This window comes from Triturus cristatus, chromosome 6 (assembly GCF_964204655.1).
Source record: "Triturus cristatus chromosome 6, aTriCri1.1, whole genome shotgun sequence".
In the NCBI taxonomy this organism is placed as follows: domain Eukaryota; kingdom Metazoa; phylum Chordata; class Amphibia; order Caudata; family Salamandridae; genus Triturus; species Triturus cristatus.
This window is the reverse complement of record NC_140589.1, coordinates 1,227,432,813-1,227,453,187: the sequence shown is the minus strand read 5'-3', so window position 1 is coordinate 1,227,453,187 and position 20,375 is coordinate 1,227,432,813. Positions and strand designations below refer to the sequence as shown.

Here is a 20,375-nt window from a genome sequence, read left to right as displayed (position 1 = left end):
TGTACCTGAATGGACATACTACGTGAATAAGGTACTGAATGTATCAGTGGATGAATTGTATGATGTGAAAACCGAACTGCTTCAACCTCCATGACGCCATACTAAAAACATTGTTGGTTAAAACTGTTTGATAAAAAGACCTTGGGAGAAGTAACTGAAAGAGATTTGAAAAACAAAACAAAGAACTGTTTGATAAGTGCAAAAGGAGACTGAAATGTAATTTATTTATTTATTTTAAGAAGATTACCTAGGTCCAAGATTGCAGTAGAAAAGTAGGGATAACATTTTAGAAGAACACAGAGTAGGGTTAAGGATTGTCTAAATGAATAAAAAAGACTTTCAGAAAAAGACTGTTCCAAAAACTTGCAAGAAGCACATTTGGGGAAATCTCTGAATTGAACTCTTGAGTGCTGTATAATATCAGTTTTAATGACTACTGTAGTGTTAGTAGAGGTTTATTTCACACCCAAGAGAGCTGTAGGTCTGCAAATGTCACTACCACATTTACACATACAGCAGACGAAGAGCAATTGAAAGCATAATTTGCCAGAAACATGAAGGATGATTGTACAACAAATATCTATTCTAGGTTAGTACAGGAATACACACAAGCTATGGACACAAAAACTATTACATCTGCTCCCACTTACCATCAGCTGCAGCTAAAGGAGTCACATATCACCACATGCCATTATCATATGCAATCACATGTAGTCTATTGTCTACATTTGTATATAGATAAGAACACTTTGGAAACTTTTACTCAAATTATGACTTTCTAGAGTACACTTACGTCCTGTTACTTGCTGATTGGGAGGGTATTTGCTATTTAGCAACATAGTTTCCTAAGATGTATCATATATATGGTATAGTTGCATTAACAATTAAACCTGTACACAACCACACCCGTGGTACAGCAAATGGAATACAGTTAGCAGGAGACATTTCTAAAGCAATATTCCACCAGTAGAAGTCATAAATAATTACAAAAAGATTAGAAAACTGTTAACAGTTGTCGACAAGCTGGTAACTAGCCTTTCTGGTGCTTTATTGACGATAAACACGGAGTTTGTAGCAATTAGATTAACCTCTTCAGTGCCCATGACGAGATAGTCTCGTCATGGAGCACGGTTGCGCTGTGCCCATGACGAGACTATCTCGTCATGAACCCCACCCACTAGTGCAACGCCCGGCACAGGAGGGGGAAAGGGCGTGGCACTGAAGGGGTTAATGGTTTTGTAAAATCGTCTCACTCGACATTTTACTTGCAGAAAAAGATGGAGTCTACCAGATGATGAAAACTGAACATTGCTGTTCTTACATTCCTGATGAAAGTAAGAAAATTCAAGAATTTGCAAAGAACATTTCAGACCTGAAACCAGAATTAGACGAGTTAGAGACTGCTAGATACTAAGAGTACTAGGTGTATTGTAGAAAACTTTGGCCAGGGAATATGCACAATTGGAAATTGGTTTGCAACTGCACGTGAGGGAATCCTAAAAGCTATTTTTCTGCCTATAATAATTATAGGGATTAACTTACTTACCTTAATTGCATTATTCAAAGGCTGTAGCTATTGCATTAAAAGACGAAAGAGCAGAGAAATGAGAAAGAGAATGGAAAAGCAATTTTAGAGTTAAATGACCGTCTAAATGACAAATACAAAAAAAATCATTAAAATTCAAATGTATGAAAAGAAAGAGAAAAGATTCAACTAAGGATGTGAATGCCCTCTGAACGGATATTACATGCGCACGATGATGGTCAAGAGACCCATCGGGGGATTGATAGGGCTTTTTATTAAAATATAAAATTAGTATAGTAAAGGAGGCATGTGCAATATTAACATGCAGCTTATTTTGTACTGACACTGCATTAAAATGTGCAATTTCGTAGTACCCAGATTAACCAATTGGTGCAAGGCTTCATAACTTTAAAGCAAGCTTCATTATTTTAGCAGCAAAACTAAATGGGCCGAAATGTGCACATAATGCTGGATAGTTGACCTTATTCTGACATTAAAACTTTTGGGGGAAAGTATCACACCATAGTGCATTGGAGAATATACTTGATTATAAATAAACACCAAGAGAGAAAGGGTCAAGTGGAACCTGAATGGGCTTTAGTAATGGTAAATCAGAGTATCTTGAGCTAGTCGTCATAATTTTGATGGACACCCATTACATTATGGCTGCCTAAGAATGGCCACTATTATGGTTTTAGTGCTATGTTTATATAAACAGTGCTGGTAAGCAGATTTTGTTTGAATATGGAGAACTTAAAGTACTATTTTATGGTCTTAGCTGGACTTGAAAATTGTAAGTAAAACCCATTTCATTGAGAATGCAAGGAGGCCAAAGAGTTTAAATATAGTCAAAGTGATAAAACTCCAAAGAATTACAGATGCTGCTGCCACACTGGTATCCAAAACAGTGCACAGAGAATATTATTCAGGCATTCTTACCCTGTGCTGCCATTCGCCAGCCTCTTCTTCTTTACGTTTCTTCGCCTCCTCGAGCAGTGAAATTCTGGCTGTAAATTCTGCAAGCTCAGATGCCTGTTGAAACAGAAGTCAAGACTGGATGTATCTTGTTTCCAAATTACCTCCTAAGGCCACACACGTTGGTAGCAATAAACACAGTGGCAGGGAATATAAGGGAGGGTCAACCTCCTTAATGAGAGACAAAAGTGTCCCATTTTAGTAAAAGGAAAATCTAAAAATACAATCTTGGTTCTAATATACCCAATCCTTCCTTTTTTCATGAAAGGCCACAAGTGAAGAAAATTAAGTGAAGCACATTGGTTGGCAGCTATCATAATAGGTGACCAAAAGCACTGTATAAATGATGGTATGAGAAACCAAAGGTTGCCTTTACCAGCTGCTCCTGGCTCTTCATCTGGTCAGCAGCTTGTCTTTCCAGTTCTTCCTTGGATCGAATAGCGGCCAGGCGATCAGCCTCCAATCGTTCGGCCTCTTGCTGGGCTCTCTTCCGCTCCTCTTCCAGTTGGATGGCTTTCTGAATCTGTTCAGAGAGCTCTGTGAATGCAGAAGACTTTGTTAGATAAAGGTACGCAAACCAAACTCTTCCATCACACAGTCTTTGCAGAAACATGTCAAGTGCCAATACCGATCAAGAAGGATCCTTGGCCAGAACATTAGTATCAATGGTGTCTAAAGCATGCTGTTTGCACATATACTTGCTGGGGAAGAAGAAACTCAAAATGACAAAATTGAAATGCAAATCTGCACCCATGCAATATTAACAATTTGCATTTAGAAATGCATATGCAAGGATCTCTTAGCTTTACAGTTAACTGAAAGCTACATAGCACCAAACTATGTGAAAACAGGAGTTCTACTAATAGTGGCGATATGTGCTGATGCTTGGAAAGCAACACATCCCTTCAACCCACTGTCACAACTTACCTCTCTCTGCCCTCTTGGTTTGCTCTTCATACTCCTTTAACCTCAGCATTAAATCCTCTTTCTCTCTCAGCATCTGCTCCTTCTCCTTTTCAATTGCTTCTCTTTTCTTCTTTTCGCCTTCCAACTGTTGTCTGCATGGGACACAACCAAAAACACACAGGTCAAACAAAAGGTCAGCTTTAAGATATCAATTTCAGCTGTTGGCTGGAGGAGGGGCCCGCCCACAGGTACTTGTTTTGAGGTACGAGGACGTACTTTTCATCATCAGACTTTGACTCAAAACAAAAGAGAGAAAAGCAGAAAATGGAGGAAGAGAAATATGGAAAAAGAATGACAAAGGGAGAATGTTGGAATGAAAAAGAACCTGCAGGGTTGAGACAATGTGACAGGAAGTATATGGTGGTGGATGAAAGAGGAACAATGAGATCAAACATCCTTGGTATTCAGAAACCCCGACATTTCCAGGTAGTCTTCTGAGAAATCCTTTGGGCCCCTGCGGTTATTAAGTATTTTTTTCAAAATTAAGCACGGACAATAGCCATTTACTAGAAAACCAGGTAAGGCCGAATCGGTCTTCTTTATTTTGTGGCAAACATGGAAGTGAAAACGAGCACAAAGCCATTTTGAAAATGCTTTTCTGTTTTTTATTTTGCTCGCGTTCAATTGCTAAACAAAAAATTGCTTCTACTCCTAAAAAAACGCAAAATGCACCACAAAACCTGGCTTCAGGAAAACATGTTTGATACTTTTTTTGTTACCCAAACAGCAAAAATATATTTAGTGTTAACCTGCTCCATTTTATCAACATATGCACAGTTCTATAAATGGAAAATTACTATCAGGGGAATGTGTGAGGCTTTCCGTCCCTCCCTCTATGCCCCACCTTAACATTTGGAGCACCTATAGACCGTTTCCCCATACATAGGAACTGCAGACTATATTGAAATGGCTAACAATATATCTATGTGACATGAAGCAATTCATTGAAATACCTCATCCCAGCCCCCACTGCTCTGTTACTTGCAGTGTGGCAGTGATCCATACTCACTCAGATGCTATTTAATCTGCACATGGAGCCGTTGGGACGGCTACGTAGCCAACGAGACATTGCGTTTGTTTAATATGCTGATCACATTTAACTTTACATCAGTTTCGTCAACATCACAAAGTTCATGTTATGAGGAAACACCATTCTAACATAGATAGCCGCCATTTACTTCAAATGTAAAACAGCTAACACAATGTTTAAATAGAGGTCGGAATTGACACGTTCTCTAAAAGTAAGTTTTTCTTGAATATTGGAGACCATTCTAGAGAATGAGGGAATAGGAATTCTGCTAAACAAAAAATAGCAGAAGTCCTCCAATCCTCTGCATTCCACCGTCACATGGGGTTAAGGGCAGACAGCTTTCCAAATCAGAGAACAATTGCTTGCTCTGCCACTGGGACCCCAGCCATCTAGTTTGGGTCAGAAACCATTTACTTTGATGCCGCCTCCTTGCAAAACCACTAACCAGTAAGCCATAGCAGCTTTCCATGTCACTGAGGGCCAGTGTCCTCTACAGGCAGGAGATTAATTAGGTAGATATTGGAAGTGTTCCCTGTCCCACACTCTTGAGGCTACATTTTCTCTACCTGCCTATTGTTGCAGCAATTTCATCATGCCACACAGGATTGGGAAAATTTACAACACAGAGTTCTTTCCCTGTGCCTACTCTTACTAGGACAAAAGAAACGGCCTTAGGGGGGGAACAGACAATGCAATTGTGGCATTGTTTACATAGGGTTGACCTTTGTTGGCTGGTGAGGAGGTGGTAAATGTATTTATTTAGCGTTTTATAGAGCGTGAACGTGACCCCGTTAGGGTATCAGAGTGCTTTACAGGGATAACACGTTGTGTACAAGTTTGAAATACAGAGTAACATAAATAGGGATAGAGTGAAGTGAATACACTTGGAGAATAACAGGGTATATAGACCTGGCGAATAACAGGGTATAAACAATACTTAGAGCAGCGAACATTTGAGCATTATGCAGAGATGTCCCGCAATTACATGTGTAAATCTTTTGCAACACAGCCAACTCGAAGGCTTAGCTACGAAATGGTAAAACAGCACTTTAAACTCTTGGAGTAGCTATGTCACACACACACACACACACACACACACACACACACACGAAATTCAGTTCACCTTTCCATCACTTTCTGGTGTTTCTCTTCACGGGCCTGTGCTTTCATTTGTTGCACTTCAATTGTGTCAGGCTTTCTTCGTCGCATGTACAGCTCGTGGTTTCCCATGCATAGTTGGAGGATGCGCTTGTTGATTCTTAGTCGTGGTGCATAAAATACAAAGTCCTGTAGAGAATACAAGTACACAAGGACAGAATAAAGCACACAGGTCAAGAGAGTCATTGGCTGGGTTTACTACTATGTTAATCAATATTTATAGCACAAGAACCAAAGATATGCTTCATGGCATTGACATGGAGTTGGACCTTCAGCAGTACGTATTTAAGGACCCAACAACCTTTTTTAGAATCTACTCTCTTTGCAGAACTATAGCCTCTCAGACCTCAGATAGATTATAGAAAGGAGTTCAATAACTTAGTGACTTGCACAAAAAAAGCGCTTCTCTCATTTATGCATTCATAAAATGCACTTCAAATGTACCCGAGCATATTTAGTGCACAAATAAAGAACAAAATTGACCCTAAACTTGGAGATATAGGATTCCTTCAAGCCACTTTTAAGGACTCTCTTTCAGCAACTGTTGGCAGTTAAGATCAATGTAAAGGTCCTATTCACTGAGCACAAAATATTTTGGGGCTAAGGATCCAGTATGCTTTCAAAACACTGCCCATAGAGTAGATTCTAATGGGAAATAATAGGAACCTCAAAAACACAAGAGGGAGATTATATACTGCACCATGTGCAAAAAACAAACAGGGGCTAGATCACAGGAGAATAGGCCAGCAGGCTTCAATGTTTGCTTTTCTCACAGAAATCAAAGTAGAGTCAAAAAATCTAAATTTCTGGAAACTACTATTAACAGAATGTTTTAACGAATATATCTGAGAAACGAGAACCTCAGACACATCAAATATTAAGGTATGATACCTTGGTGCCGATTTACCAACATTTGACGCAATGCAAAGCAGCAAAACAACTTGCTGCGCCGCGTCAAATGGAGAAAGCTGGATTGCACTATATTCACTGATATATGGCGCATTCCTGCTCTCTCTCTCTCTGCACTGGCACACACTATGCAGTCTAGTTCCAATGCTGGCACCCTTGCATCATGGTGCAAGGGTGCCTGTGTAACAGGCCGAATTGTTTTTGTGCAGGAAAGGGCAACTTCCTGCACAAAAACAATCCTCAGAAGCATTTCCCTCTTCCCATGTGTGCTGCAGAATGTAGAACACATGGAAGGAGGAAAATATTTCTCCTAGTAATGCCTCTGTTCGGAAGGAGTAGCATTTCAACATATTCCCAGGTTTACTAATATTAGGATTATTATTGGGAGCGCCTACGCTCCACCCATGGAACGCCTTCCCATCACCGATTAATGCAAGGCAGCGACATGTGCTACTGTGCATTACTCTGGATTTACTAAGCCATGCAGAGCCTATAGGGTGGCTGTGCTTGACCTAGTAAATGTCATTGAAGCCCTTGCATTGCCTTGCACCTCCGTAAGTAATGCAATGGCAGCGCAAGGGCTTTGTAAATCTGGGCCCTGAACTTTAGCTCTGGGCTATCATTGCAAACCATGGGCCAGATTTACTAACCTTTCACAAAACTCAGTGCAGCAAGGCAACTTGGATTCCCAAGTGGAATTAAGCCTCATCAATAGCAATGGTGGACAGACCAGGGATTCCCATCAAATGTAATTTTTGCACAGTGATACATTAGTACAGCAGTCGCAGTGCAAAATATTCTTGGAAAGTATTGCAGATGCTGTATTAAAACTGATACGACTCAAAGATATCATATCGGGCTAATCATGTCCAATTGTCAATTAAAAAAAGATTCCTTCTGATACCACAAACGTTCGATACTATCTGCTAGTTTTCCCAGGTGTGCTGATCTGCAAGAATGCAATTGTTCATATTCCTCACCCTATTTATTTGTGCCATTGGCTTGTCCTATTAACAGGTTTCAAGAACATGAGTCATGTGGAATATAACTTTGATTGTCATCGCTATCTGGATACAGGGATTTAACCCATGAGCTGAAAAAGTATAACAATTGTTCCACTGACTTAAGAGTTTTATTGGAAAATAGAATTAAATGTGGGTGGAAACCTGTCAATAATGTGTATCTAACTTTAACATTTCCCAGATCCTTCAAATATTCACTTCGAGAGGTCTTATTAAACAAATTGCTATTCAAGCCAGGTAACAGAACCACATGCAGTCAGTAAAATATGGCCTGGCTTCCCTTTGTTTTATGCTCTACTTATGACAAAAAGAACCCTAGCTTGTTTTGTGCACTTCCATGTCAGGGTTGTGCATCAGCAGGTTTACTCCTATTTTATTCTTCAAACCTTTCATTGTTTATATAAATAGACAGACTCGACATTGCTCTGATATTTGCAGGTTACAAATGGTGGCTTCAGTGGTGAAGTTACGAAAGTATGGGATGTGGAGTTAATGTACACAAGCACAATGCCCTCCAAAAGCACTAATTACCTATTATACAAACAACAGACCACTGAGCCCAACAGGCCAAATTAATGCGGACTTTCAAAATGTAAACGCTGTCCGTTTTTGAATGAGACTGGTCTGTAATCACACTAGCAAGCATGGACCATAGCTGCAGTGCCAACAATCATAAAAAAAGCCCCATCAAACATGGACTTGATCATTTACTTGATGCTTCGCTCTTGCATCAAGATCCAGCTTGAGAGTCAACCTGCTTCAGAGATCAAACAAGGTAAATATTCAATTGACAATAAACAGGCCACTTACAGGTGATTTCTTGTCAATGGGTTTGATAATAAACTTTTTGTCGTTGAAAGAGATATTTCGAATTTCGCTCCATGGGAAACCAATTTTTGGAGTCAACCTGCAAATACAAAGTAAAAGTGTTACTAGACATATAGGAGGGTTATAGTTCTGAATGCAATTTGAAGGAGGTTGTTATTGGTGGTGTGGATGAGGAATATTTCACACCACCTACTTATTCAGGATCACCTTTTATCATGGTCTTTGGTACATATTTTCTAGAACAGTGGTCCTTAAACTATTGATTCTGAGGACCCTTTCTTAATCATCACTGGAATCCAGGGACCCTCCCAGAGTCAAAATTGGAATCAGTGAACCCCGGCTTAAGCAGTTTCGATAATTTAAACTGCCAAACAATTCACAAATTTATGGCAACAAGCATTCATCAATCAAATCCACACTTGCTTCTTTATGTACATACACATCATTCAGTTAATATAATAACTTTTTTTATTCTAAGCTTTCGCAGACCCCTTTTATAGGTATTGCAGGCACCCAGAGATTCCTAGACCACAGGTTAAAAACCACTGTTCTGGAACATTTTCATGGTATCGAGATGGGAACAAATTTTAAAAGGTTACATATATTTGGCAGAAAGAAAATTGATGTTTTGGGATATTTTATAGCTACTATCGAGTTCCAAGATAGGCAAACAGTGGGCAATGTGTACACAGGAATTGATAATCAGTATGTATTAGGACAGACACATCAAGGTAGAAAGGACATTTCTCTTAATCCCAATGCCAAAAATAATGTTTTTTGTATCAAGATGGATAAAGATGTGAGTGTTTTAGGAAATGCCTACGATGTTCACTTTGATATTGAATGCTTACTTCCAAAGCGAACTTGGAAAAAATAAAGGTTTGTTGAGGATGTGTGCGTTTTAAGAAATGACTACGATATTAACTCCAATATTGAATGCTTACTTCTTAAAGAAACTGGGAAAAAATAAAGGTTTCACACATATCATAGTTTTGAAGAAAAACGCTAATCCAGTAAAGATTAGGTCAAATGAAAAATCTCTCTAGAGTTTTCTGGAAAATCACTAGGGAACGGGTTTCAGAAGGAAATTTAATTTTGAAAGAGTATTGCATTGTCCCACCGAAAGCAATCTGCATGCGACTTATCTTATTGGCACATGATGGAAGAATAGTTGAATCAGGCCCTAAAGAAAATGAAATGAACTTTATTGGTGGCCGTTGATGGACGATTAGATTTCAAATTTTGTTGTGAACAATGTGGTAATTCCGATAAGGTATTGGAGAAGACCAATTCAGAAATTAGGTTCAATGAATTTCCATTGATACTTTTTTTAAAACTTGCCATAGATCTGTTGGGGCCTTATGAGGGGAAATAGTTCTTTGGAGAAACCTATGCTCTCATTGTCATCGACTGTTTTCCAAAGTGGTCAGAAAAGAAGTGGAATGTAGTCCTAACACAAATTCTCTTGCTATTTTTTAGGAAGATTGATTTAGACGGTAGGCATTCCAGTTTCCATAATGGCGAACAGTGGAATACAGTTCAGGTCACACAAACTTAATGAGTTTTCTAAAACACTTGGTATTGAGCATAATAAATCCGCTCTCTACTCGGTTTGCTCTTAAAGTGGGAGTCAATGTGAAAAACGTATGGATGATTTAATATGGGTCTATCTCTGTACCCACCACAATACCATTGGATTTACTCTATATAAACCTCTTCAAGAGAGGAAAGCCTGTACTGTGCTTGGCCCTAAATGGCTTATTGGAAAATTGAAACCTCTTAACTTGAAAAAAAATTACAATTGTGCTAGGGCAAATATAGGTTTGAAATAACACAAAGAAACATTGAATATATTGGAGAACAAACATGATTACTTAGATGTTGGTTATTTGGCCAAGATTGCTGACTCCACGAAAGGTGAGACTCAGGGGCATATTTACAATGCCCCTGCAGCACTTTTACGCTGCCGGAGCATCACTTTTGTGATGCTCCAGAGGCGCAGTGTGCCGGCCCATATTTACAAGGCCAAGTAAAGTAGCACTGCATGGCTTTTCATGGCCTTGTTAATATGGCTCACTTTCATGCATTACTCTGTGTGAAAGGGGAGTTCCATGGGTGTTGCTGTGGGTGCTCCCATGCAACACCCATTGAATCCGATGCATTCTCAGATTTACAAGGTTTCGTAAACCTGGGAAAGCGTTGGATTTGGCGTTAAAGTGGCACAACACAGAGAAATACCCTTATTTCTCCTCGTTTTTGGCTCTTTCGATGTGTGCTGCAGAAGGAGGAAAACACCACCAATGATTGATTTTGTGCTGGAAGGTGCCCCTTCCAGCAAAAATGTAATCATCCCTACAATGCAGGCACCCTTGCACCATAGTGAAAGGGTGCCTGAGTTGGCGCTAGGCAGCCAATTGAGTGCCAGCGCAACGGAAAGCACAGGGATGTACTGTATTGCTGTAAATACAACGCAATCCTGCACTTTCCTAATGATGCAGCTCGGTGCAGCAAGATAACTTGCAGCACTGTCATTTTCCAGAAAATATGTCCCTACATTTTCAAAAGTTCACAAAATAGTTGGAGTTGGTAAAACCTTGGTACAACTGAAAAATGCAATTTGGTGGAGTAGTACGCACATTCCAAGTACTATGGAAACAAAGAGGATTTGGAGAATGAGGGGGAAGAAAACTTTATTAGCAAATAGTATGCCTGTAACTAGGAATGTATGCACTGTTCATGTCATCCTTCTAAAACTGATGACTGTGCATAAAATGTTAATAGGTCATCACCTACATTTCAACAATCTTTACCATCTGAGTGCCACCGAATTGTACCACAAGTTGATGACTGGCCTAAGAAAGAGAAATGATTTATGATGTTTCACGTCCTGTACGTTGTAGAAATGTTCCATATACATTTAAGGATTATATGGTTTATATTTGGTACAGTGTCATGGGCTTTACAGTGATATCATTTTTACTTTATTTGTTCATACTTTAAATATTTGTTCTTTGCCAAAACTATATAGTTATATTAGACGTTTTTTCCTTATTTAGTCCATTCATCTTCTGTGTTTCCTTACATCCTTCGGTTTGTTTACGGAACGTTGTCACTCCTTTTGTTTTCTCTTCACATCCTTCTTTTTTTCCTCACATTCTTTTGCCAAATTGAAACCACATACAGTGCTTGTTTATATAAAGGGAAGAAATGTGTGGTAATGTGTACCTTCTCCGTCTGCATGCCGCTTTGTTATCTATTCACCGCATTCTGTAGTATTTGTTCCAATGTTACTGCATTATTAAAATGGCGTTCTATGCATTTGGAGACTTGGTTGCTTGCAAGGCACACACTGTTGTAGTTTCTTTTATCAGGTCAGATTTTGTTTTATCGCTCTCAACCTGTTATTAGTGTGAGTTTTTTTATTGGAAGTGTTTGTTAATTTGTGTTTTTCATTGTTTTTTCTATGGCCAGAAGAACCGATAAAGGAGTGTATGGCAATGTACATATAATTGAACCAAATATCTACAATACACCTGCTGACAATTCAAACAGGTGGCTTTTCTTCCCACTGAGTCTCAACATTCAAGAAGATGATCAAAGAATGACTAGTGCGGCTGCTTCTTATGGATAAAAGCTGCCTTAACACCTAAAACCCTATTACACCAAGCTATTTTTTTTTTTAACCAAATTGCATCTGTAGCTTTGCAAATCTACCAAACAAATCCCACACCTTAATCATCTAACAGAGGAGTTACTCTCATAGGAGCAAATTAGTTTTAGTATTTTTCCGCATGGATTTTGATATGTTCTCTGACTACAAAACTAAATCTGAGCTAATGATCTCAACAGAAACGAAATCTTTGGCACTACCCTCCGAAAATCAGTTGAAAACCTGAAATATTGCATTCAGATCATGCCACTCCATCATAATGCTGGAACAAGGACTACTCCTAGTGGTTACCCTGTGAGTAGCAAAGAAAAGCCTATGTGGAAACCTTAGTACATTTTGATAAAAATGTCAACAAAAAGTTACCCCTAAATACCACCATTGGAACAATGTTTGCATCAGCCACTATCAAAATTGTGAAAAAACACAATGCTGGGCACCCTGGACAAGCACACTCAACTGATGATTTATTATCTTTCACACAGTGCAATGCACACTGTGAGAGTGACAGCACCACTGAAGGCATATGTGGCAATATTGCCCCAAGGGCCATGACTGCTGGCATTCGGAAGCAGTTCTCAGCTTGGTCATGAAGACACAGCCCGCAAAGCTTGAGAAACCAGTTTACATTACCATGGCGACACCAACAGGATCCAGTCATTCAAGAATTGTAGCCTGCATCGAATAACCTTGCGCCTGGCACACCTACAGCTCCCTGTGACGGCAGGCAGTCAAGGGCTATGTTGCCAGCGGCACTAGCTGCCTTTGTACCACTTGCTTCAGCTCTTTCTTGTATTCAATAACACGTTCCCACCCAGATTGCTTCACATTCAGTCGCTCTTCTACAGACGAATTGCCACGGCCCCTAAGCGCTTTCACTTTATGATTGGGGTGTTGTTTTGCGTTACCCTGCCTGTCAGCTGTATGGAACAACTCCAAACTCACCTCGAAAAGTCTTAGTTGAGACGCCCTTCCATAAGCAAAGAAAATAATGTGCTATGTAAATCGAAGTTACTGATTGCTTCTCTAAATGACAAAGAAAAGGGTTCTATAGAAGGTGGGAGTACACTGGTTACTAAAACAAAGATGGTAAAACAATTTTTGCAATACAAAAACGTTGGCCATTAAGCTTAACTAACTTCATGGCAAATATAGTGTTTCTTGAACATTTACTAATGCAGTGACGATGGCAGAGTTAACTAAATTATCTGATACTGTACTACACAGAATGAGTGTGTGCAGTCAGCAGCTTCATAATAGCCAACAGCCAGACCAAATAATTAGTTAGATATGTGTGTGTCTATGTGTGTGTATGTATGTTTATTTGTGTGTGTTTTTGTTGGCTGAGTTTTGATGAGTAAATTGCTGTAAGTCAAAAAAGTTCCAAGTGTGTAGCACCATTTTATTGCAGGAGGTACAATCTGGTATACAGAAAGGGGCACAGTAACCTTGCCATATTAGAAAATGGGTGAACATAAAGTGCATAAGCACATTTTGGCCACAAGTAGCAGTAATATGCTTGGTCTCATGCAAATTAACTTTGCTGCCCTATGCAATTGGCACATGCGCCAGACGACCTTGCCCAGGAAAGTGTCTATAAGTGGCAGACCACCTTAAAGGACACCCACAATTTGTATGTTGGCCCGGACAGTGTCTGTATAGGTGGCTAAGACTGTGCCAGTGTGTACTAGGAGAAGGTAGGCATCTGACTGCACTCTGACCAGTTCCTTATAGGAGAGGGAAGGCATCTCACTGCACTCTGACCAGTTCCTTACCTCGTATACCAGCTAGATAAACTTTCTATGTCAGCTGCACATGGTTGCCACTGATTTTGTTTTCTCCAGTGCCCGACTTCACAAGTCCACAGAGCGTGTGAGTAGCAGGGACTGGGCACATGTGTAGCGGTCAGCCATACTTTGTGCCTAACTACTGTAGCTTTTGAACCAGTTGTGCACAGCATTAAACCATGCACTGCAGGATTTTGGTGCAAAGATGTCATGTCCACAAAATTAACTGTGTGCATAAACTTAGTCAATTTGCAGTGGGTGTGCGACCACAATGTTGCTTTCAGCTACACCTGGTACAGAATCTGTTGTGCAGTTGGTTCGATCAACACAGCGACCCTGTGACCTGCTCCCAAAAATGCTGTGGGAGTTAAAATGAAAAACCCTACTTTTAACCAACCCCCGTTAATCTTAAACTTTTAGAGATATGCACAGAACTTGATATTACAAAGTTGTGCTAGTTGGGCCATTAGTCTGCCAGGTTTCATGCAGATCAGTCGAACAGTGTAAACATTATTAACAAGCCAAAGAACTGTGCCCTGTCCTTAATGGCTCTCCATGAAACTTGATACATAAGTAAGCTATAAGTAATAAATGTACGTTTGTGGCCAATTATATACCTAAATTATAAACAACTCAAAAATAAGTTTTTAACGAAAACTGAAACTTAACCATAACAGTTGCATTTCTGAAGTTTTGATGATAATTAAAAATGGCGATTTTGAAAATGTATTCCTTTTTGGACATTTTCCAGATATTTGGGGTTTGCCCCTACCGTCGCTTAAATAACACACTTCATGCCGCCCTCCCCGGCCAGAGATTTTATCTCCACCAGAACACAATTACAATTCTGGGTAGCGGAAATAACAATAAACGGAAGCCTTTCACCAACCAATCCAATTTATCAAGAACTGAAAAGCGATCACCAGACATTGTGATTTCAAAACCAACTTTTCAACTATTACAATATCATTTCTAACCTTATATGACTCCTAGTTTTTATGTACTTTATTGCACACTGCTAAACGGATTTTCAAGAAACCACAAATAAATTGTGAGTTGGAGCAGGTTGTTTCACCTCATCTAAGTTTCTTGAAATTATGATCAATGGTCCAAGCAGTATATCACTTCCAGGTAAAAAATTTAAAAGAGCCAATTGCACTCCTGATGGCATAACCTCTCAAATACAATAATTTCTAAAAGCAGGAGTGCGGTTGAAACAGCCTACTGTGAACTGCCAGACCAGCTCGGCCTACACCGCTTCTATCTATCAGACACATCACCCCCACTTTTAGGAACTGACCACATATTTAAAAGGGTAAACCTCTTTTACCACGCATGCGATACAATGCATGCCATTACAATGCGGTCATTACAACGACCGCGTTGTTACATCGCATACCATTACAATGCAAGTCGGAACAACGACTTGCTGTAGGGGACAGAAGGTGTTAAATTTGAAATCCAATACCTTCCCTACTGTTGCACAGACTGGAGTTGGAATAGTAAATTGTACTATTCCAAAATCCAGTGCCCCCCCCCTACAGCAAGTCGTTGTAAGGACTTGCGTTGTAATTGTATACGATGTAACAATGTGGTCGTTGTAATGACCGCGTTGTAATGGCATGCATTGTAAACGAATGCGATGTAACGTGGCCTATTCATTCAAAAGCCACATTTATACTAGATCGATTTTGATGGTGCCTGAAGAAGCACACATGAAAAGGATCTAATGAAGGGTTACACTGATTTTGCCACTAAAGTGCAGTATCACTTCACTCTTGGTAGAGTATATGTTAGAGTAAAAGGTAGGCTTGTACTGAGGAGTCTTCCTACTGCTGGCAATACCTACAGAGAGCCGAATAAAGGGAGAACCAAAAGTCAAGTTTTTTATCCTCTAACGGAGAGAGCAATAGTTTGAATTTGTGAAAGAACCCTACACTGGAGACTAGCCTTCTGGACCAAAAAATGGTGAGAACACCAAGACAAGTCATATTATTAACTACATATTCAAAAATTTGCTTATTGAATTTTTGTGCCAGGAGTGCTGATATCTGAGATGAAAGGCAAAACGCACTGTTCACTGTGCCATAAATCTAACCTGCTTTATCACTGGAAGGCATCCGAGAGAGTGTACAATGGAGAGGAGCCGATTCTTTCTGTTTATTTCCATCCAAAGATGATGACCACTGGCACACTTTGCAGAAAGGCTAGCTAAGGGAGCGGCCATCCAGATAACTTTCAGTGGCAATGTCTGGTCTTTATAAAGCAAATACTCTAGGTTGACTCAAAGGTGCAGTGGTGGATGTTCATCAGTCCGCATACCTTGTTTATTCATTTTATTTATAAAGTTTTGTATAGCGCGAACAAGACCCAAGAGGGTATCCGAGTGCTGCACATTATAGGGTATGTGGGATACAGTAGTAGGAACAAACAACCATTCAATATATGGGAGTGAAAGAAAACAGGCTGCACTTTTTAAAAAAAGCTGCTTTATTAAAAAGCAGTCCCTGGGATGGCTGGCATTCACAAAGGGCTCGCAAATTGCGATAGGCTCATTAATATTAATGAGCCTCGCAATTTGCGACCCCATTGGGAATCGCAAAACAGTGTAAACACACTGTTGTACATTTCATTTAGCACCTCGCAATTTGCGACTCGCAATGTGTCGCAAACTGCGAAGCGCTAAATGAAAGGGTCGTACATCTGGCCCAAAATCTGATATTCTGAATATAACATGAACTTCACTTCCAATAGCAGCAGGAGCAGCAGCCTATCAGCTCATTCCTAAATGAAAGTTGCTAGCTGTAATAAAGACTTTAACAATGTTCAAATCTTTCTCTGAAAAGAGGAACAATATAGTACACAAAGGGGATACCCATTTAAAGCAAAAATAGCTTTTTCTATTGTCCTGTCGCAGTTTATGTTCATTTACAGGACATTTTGGACCTCTTGAAAAATGAACAAACTGGGTTGTCTTCTAACTTCTTCAGACCACAACTGGTAGCAAAGCTCCCAATCAATCTTTAATGTAATTAAACTCAACTCAGAATGTGATATTGGCTCTCTACTGTACCTACAGTGGTGTTGTCCAAAAAGAACAATGTTAGACTTCTTATTTTAGTACCTTGGCACCTCTGGCTATTTGGCGCTTTATAAATGTTTTAAATTGATTCTCACACTGTTAGAAAAAATACAGTGAATTCTTATGAGCAGTGCATAATGAATGGAATCTTAAAGCAACCAAGAATAGAGATGCCCCCAAGGGATATCGGACCACTCACCCTTGACTACAGTGGTACAGATGGGTATACGGAGGCTACGGGGGACATGGAGACTAGACGCCTGGGAACTAACAGACAGAACTACTAGATAACTGAAGGTTACTGCCACCGATTGCTATGTTGAAGAGAACGAGGGGTCCGTTCACTTCAAAACGATCATAGGAGAGGCTTATAAAGCGGACCTCAGAGGGCAAATTATTGTGCACAAGACAGGGAAGAGGCGAAAGCTAGAGGCGGAATGTAGAACGCTTGAAGAGAAACTTACACAGTTGGAAGGCGATTACATTACCTTTCCTTCCAGGGACTTGAGACAAACTTGAGGAGGTGAGATGGGAATATGTGAGCCTGGCTTGCCATGAGTCTCAGGCTCAATTCCGAATGACACAGGGGTGACTCTGAGGGGGGCAACAAGGCTAGAAAGCTCCTGGCCTGGTTGGAAAGAAGAGAATAGGGAGCACGGGGGTATGGGGCATCAGGTCAGGGGAGTCAGGGCAGAAGGAGACCCCTTTGGAAACTGCGCAGGCATTTGCAGATTATCTAGAGGGGCTAAATAAAGGAATACACACAATAGCTGACTGGGGCGATCTGGCTGGCTTTATTACCAGCCTTCTGACCCCTGGCCTCTTCCCTGAACAGAGAGACCTACTGGAGAAAGATCACTGACGGAGAGGCGGCAGAGATCGTATCCCAATTGCGTAGTGGCAAGATCCCCGGCCCTAATGGTTTCCAATCAGAATTCTACAAATGTGTCAAATCCAAGGTTGTGGGACTGCTGCTCAAAATGTTCTCCAAGGCATGAGAGCAGTGCACTCTGCCACAAAATCTCAGAGGCAACAATCGTCCTGATATACAAGGAGGGAAAGCCTACTGATGATTGTGCCTCATGCAGACCTCTCTCCCTGATTAATGTGGAGATGGAGGTCTTACTGAAAAATATGGTAAACCACCTTACGTTGGTGGTGGACTCTCTGGTCACCCTGATCTGATCGGGTGAATGCAATACAGAGCCATGCAACACAATTTACGAAAATTAATAGTCTGTCTGGCATGTAGCTCTAGGATTGAAAAACTGGTAGTCCTTCTGGCCCTGGATGCCGAGAAGGCCTTTGACTCTCTCGAGTGGCCGTATATAATGACGGTGCTCCGAAAGATGGGTTTTGGGCCGTACTTCCTCTCCATGGTAAAGCTGCTGTACGAGGATCCTGGTGCAAGAGTTAGGGTGAAAAGGGTGATGTCTGGCAAATTTGGGCTATTTAGGGGCACCAGACAGGGCTGTCCGCTGTTGTCACAACTGTTTGTGGCAGTCTTGGAGCTGTTGGCGGTCTGGATATGTATGGATGCACAGCTTAGGGGTCTCTGCTGGGCCCTTGAATAGGAGGCTACCGTCTCATTACATGCTGATGACATTCTGTTATATCTGGCAGATTTCCACACCAAGAGTTCTACATACCTTTGATGACTTTGGTTCATATGCAGGACATCTAATCAACTGGCACAAGTTCACGGCATGTCCCATTGAGAGGGTAGATCCAGATTTCCCGTTTCGGCAGGCAACCAGCAAATTTCAATACTTAAGTATTTTTGCAATTCTGGATCGTTACTTGTTCATCAACAAGAACCTATTGAAGGTTTTCGAGGAGAACGGTCACGAGGCAGAGAAGTGGAGGAAACTCCCCCTGTCCCTGCTGGTGCGGGCGACTCAGTAGAAAATGATTTATCTATCCAAATTTCTTTGTGTTGCAAAACACCCTCTTCCCGATCCCAGATAAATTCTTTCAGAAGGTGGATGAGATTATGAGGACACTCCTCTGCAATGGTGGAGTTCCCAGGATTGCTTTGATGCTCCTGACTAGATGACAGACAAGCAGGGATCTTGCTCTTCCAAATCTACGAATTTATTATTGGGTGACACAGCTGTTGGTGGTTAACAACTGGGCCTTCTTGGACCAGCGGAACCGTCTTTGCAGGTAGAGGGACGCAATGGCCCCTGAAACTAACTGTGGAGTCTCTATGGGGGAGGGGATTGCCCCCCTTACCAAATCCTACAGCAACAGTAGTGTCAGTATGGAAAAAGGCTACACGCCAGTCGGGATGGCAAGGAAAGTTGATGCTGGAGACACCTCTGTGGGATTCCACTCTTCTGAGTGGACTGTGAAAAGTTGTTGGCCATATAAAATGGGACTTATTGGGCATCTCCAAGTTAGGGGATACTTGGAAAGAAGGGACGGTGATGGCATTTGCCGATTTGCAGACAGAATATGAATTGACTGGTAGCCAGATTTTATGATACCACCAGATAAGGCACATCCTGAATAAGTGTGGGGTCCTCTGAGACAATATAGAGGAGTCCCCGCTTGAATACAGAGTGCTGGGTGCCCCACTGACAAACCATGTGGTGCCCCGAATTTATTCCACTTTACTAAGCAATAGTCTTCCACCTCTTGAGCATCTGAGGGAAATATAGGAGTGGGACCTGGGCAAACTTGAGGACGATGATTTGAGCCAGACTTGTAGATACTCGAGTGAAGTGGCAATCAGGGCAGGGTTCCGACTGATTCAGTTGAAATTATTAGAGAGAGTATACTACACGCAAACCCGCCTGTTCTGTACTGAGAGGGTGACTGATGATCTCTTCCTGCGGGGTTGCCAGACGAGGGGTACTCTGATCCATACATTTTGGGAGTGTCCAAAGATCCAGGACTATTGTGAATGGATAGGTGAACAAATATCTGAGGCTCTGGAGTATAAAGTGCACTTCACACCCCAGCTAATGTCCCTGGGTATTTGGGGGGCACAATCTATGGACCAATATGCTCTGTTGTTTAGCAACCTGACCTTGATATTGGCCAGCAGGAATCTTCTAAAACACTAGGGAGAGAGCACGCTGCCAACTAGACAGGAATGGAAGGAAGGCATGGATTAGTGTATTGGGGCAGAGTGACTGATTTACCATGCCAGGTGATGTCCCTGCAAATTCGAGAAGATTTGGAGCACACGGATGGAAATTAGAGCAGGATTGGGGTAGAATGCCAAGAGGAAGAAATGACAGGGGTTGAAAGCTAGGTCTGACCTGGGCCTTGAACACAGCCCTTGGGCTCAGGAAATGATGGAAGAATGTTATGATGTAGTTGAAACAAAGGTCCAGTCCCATTGATGTGGTCATTCTCTGTGAACGGATGCACGCTTGTCCACATGCCCTGTGTTGGGGGGATTGTTTTGTTGTTTGT

The 20,375-nt window shown here is 41.0% G+C and overlaps 1 protein-coding gene across 1 annotated transcript in view; it reads right to left on the bottom strand.

The window, feature by feature from the left end:
* The window catches only part of EZR (ezrin), a 151,418-nt gene that overhangs the window by 12,395 nt on the left and 118,648 nt on the right, over positions 1 to 20,375 (bottom strand). Inside the window, exons 8-12 of the mRNA XM_085612150.1 lie at positions 8,396 to 8,492; positions 5,620 to 5,783; positions 3,428 to 3,558; positions 2,877 to 3,037; positions 2,465 to 2,557 (exon numbers count right to left, since the gene is read on the bottom strand). Of these exons, the coding sequence (XP_085468276.1) occupies positions 2,465 to 2,557; positions 2,877 to 3,037; positions 3,428 to 3,558; positions 5,620 to 5,783; positions 8,396 to 8,492 (646 nt within the window). The remainder of the gene's footprint in view (positions 1 to 2,464; positions 2,558 to 2,876; positions 3,038 to 3,427; positions 3,559 to 5,619; positions 5,784 to 8,395; positions 8,493 to 20,375) is intronic.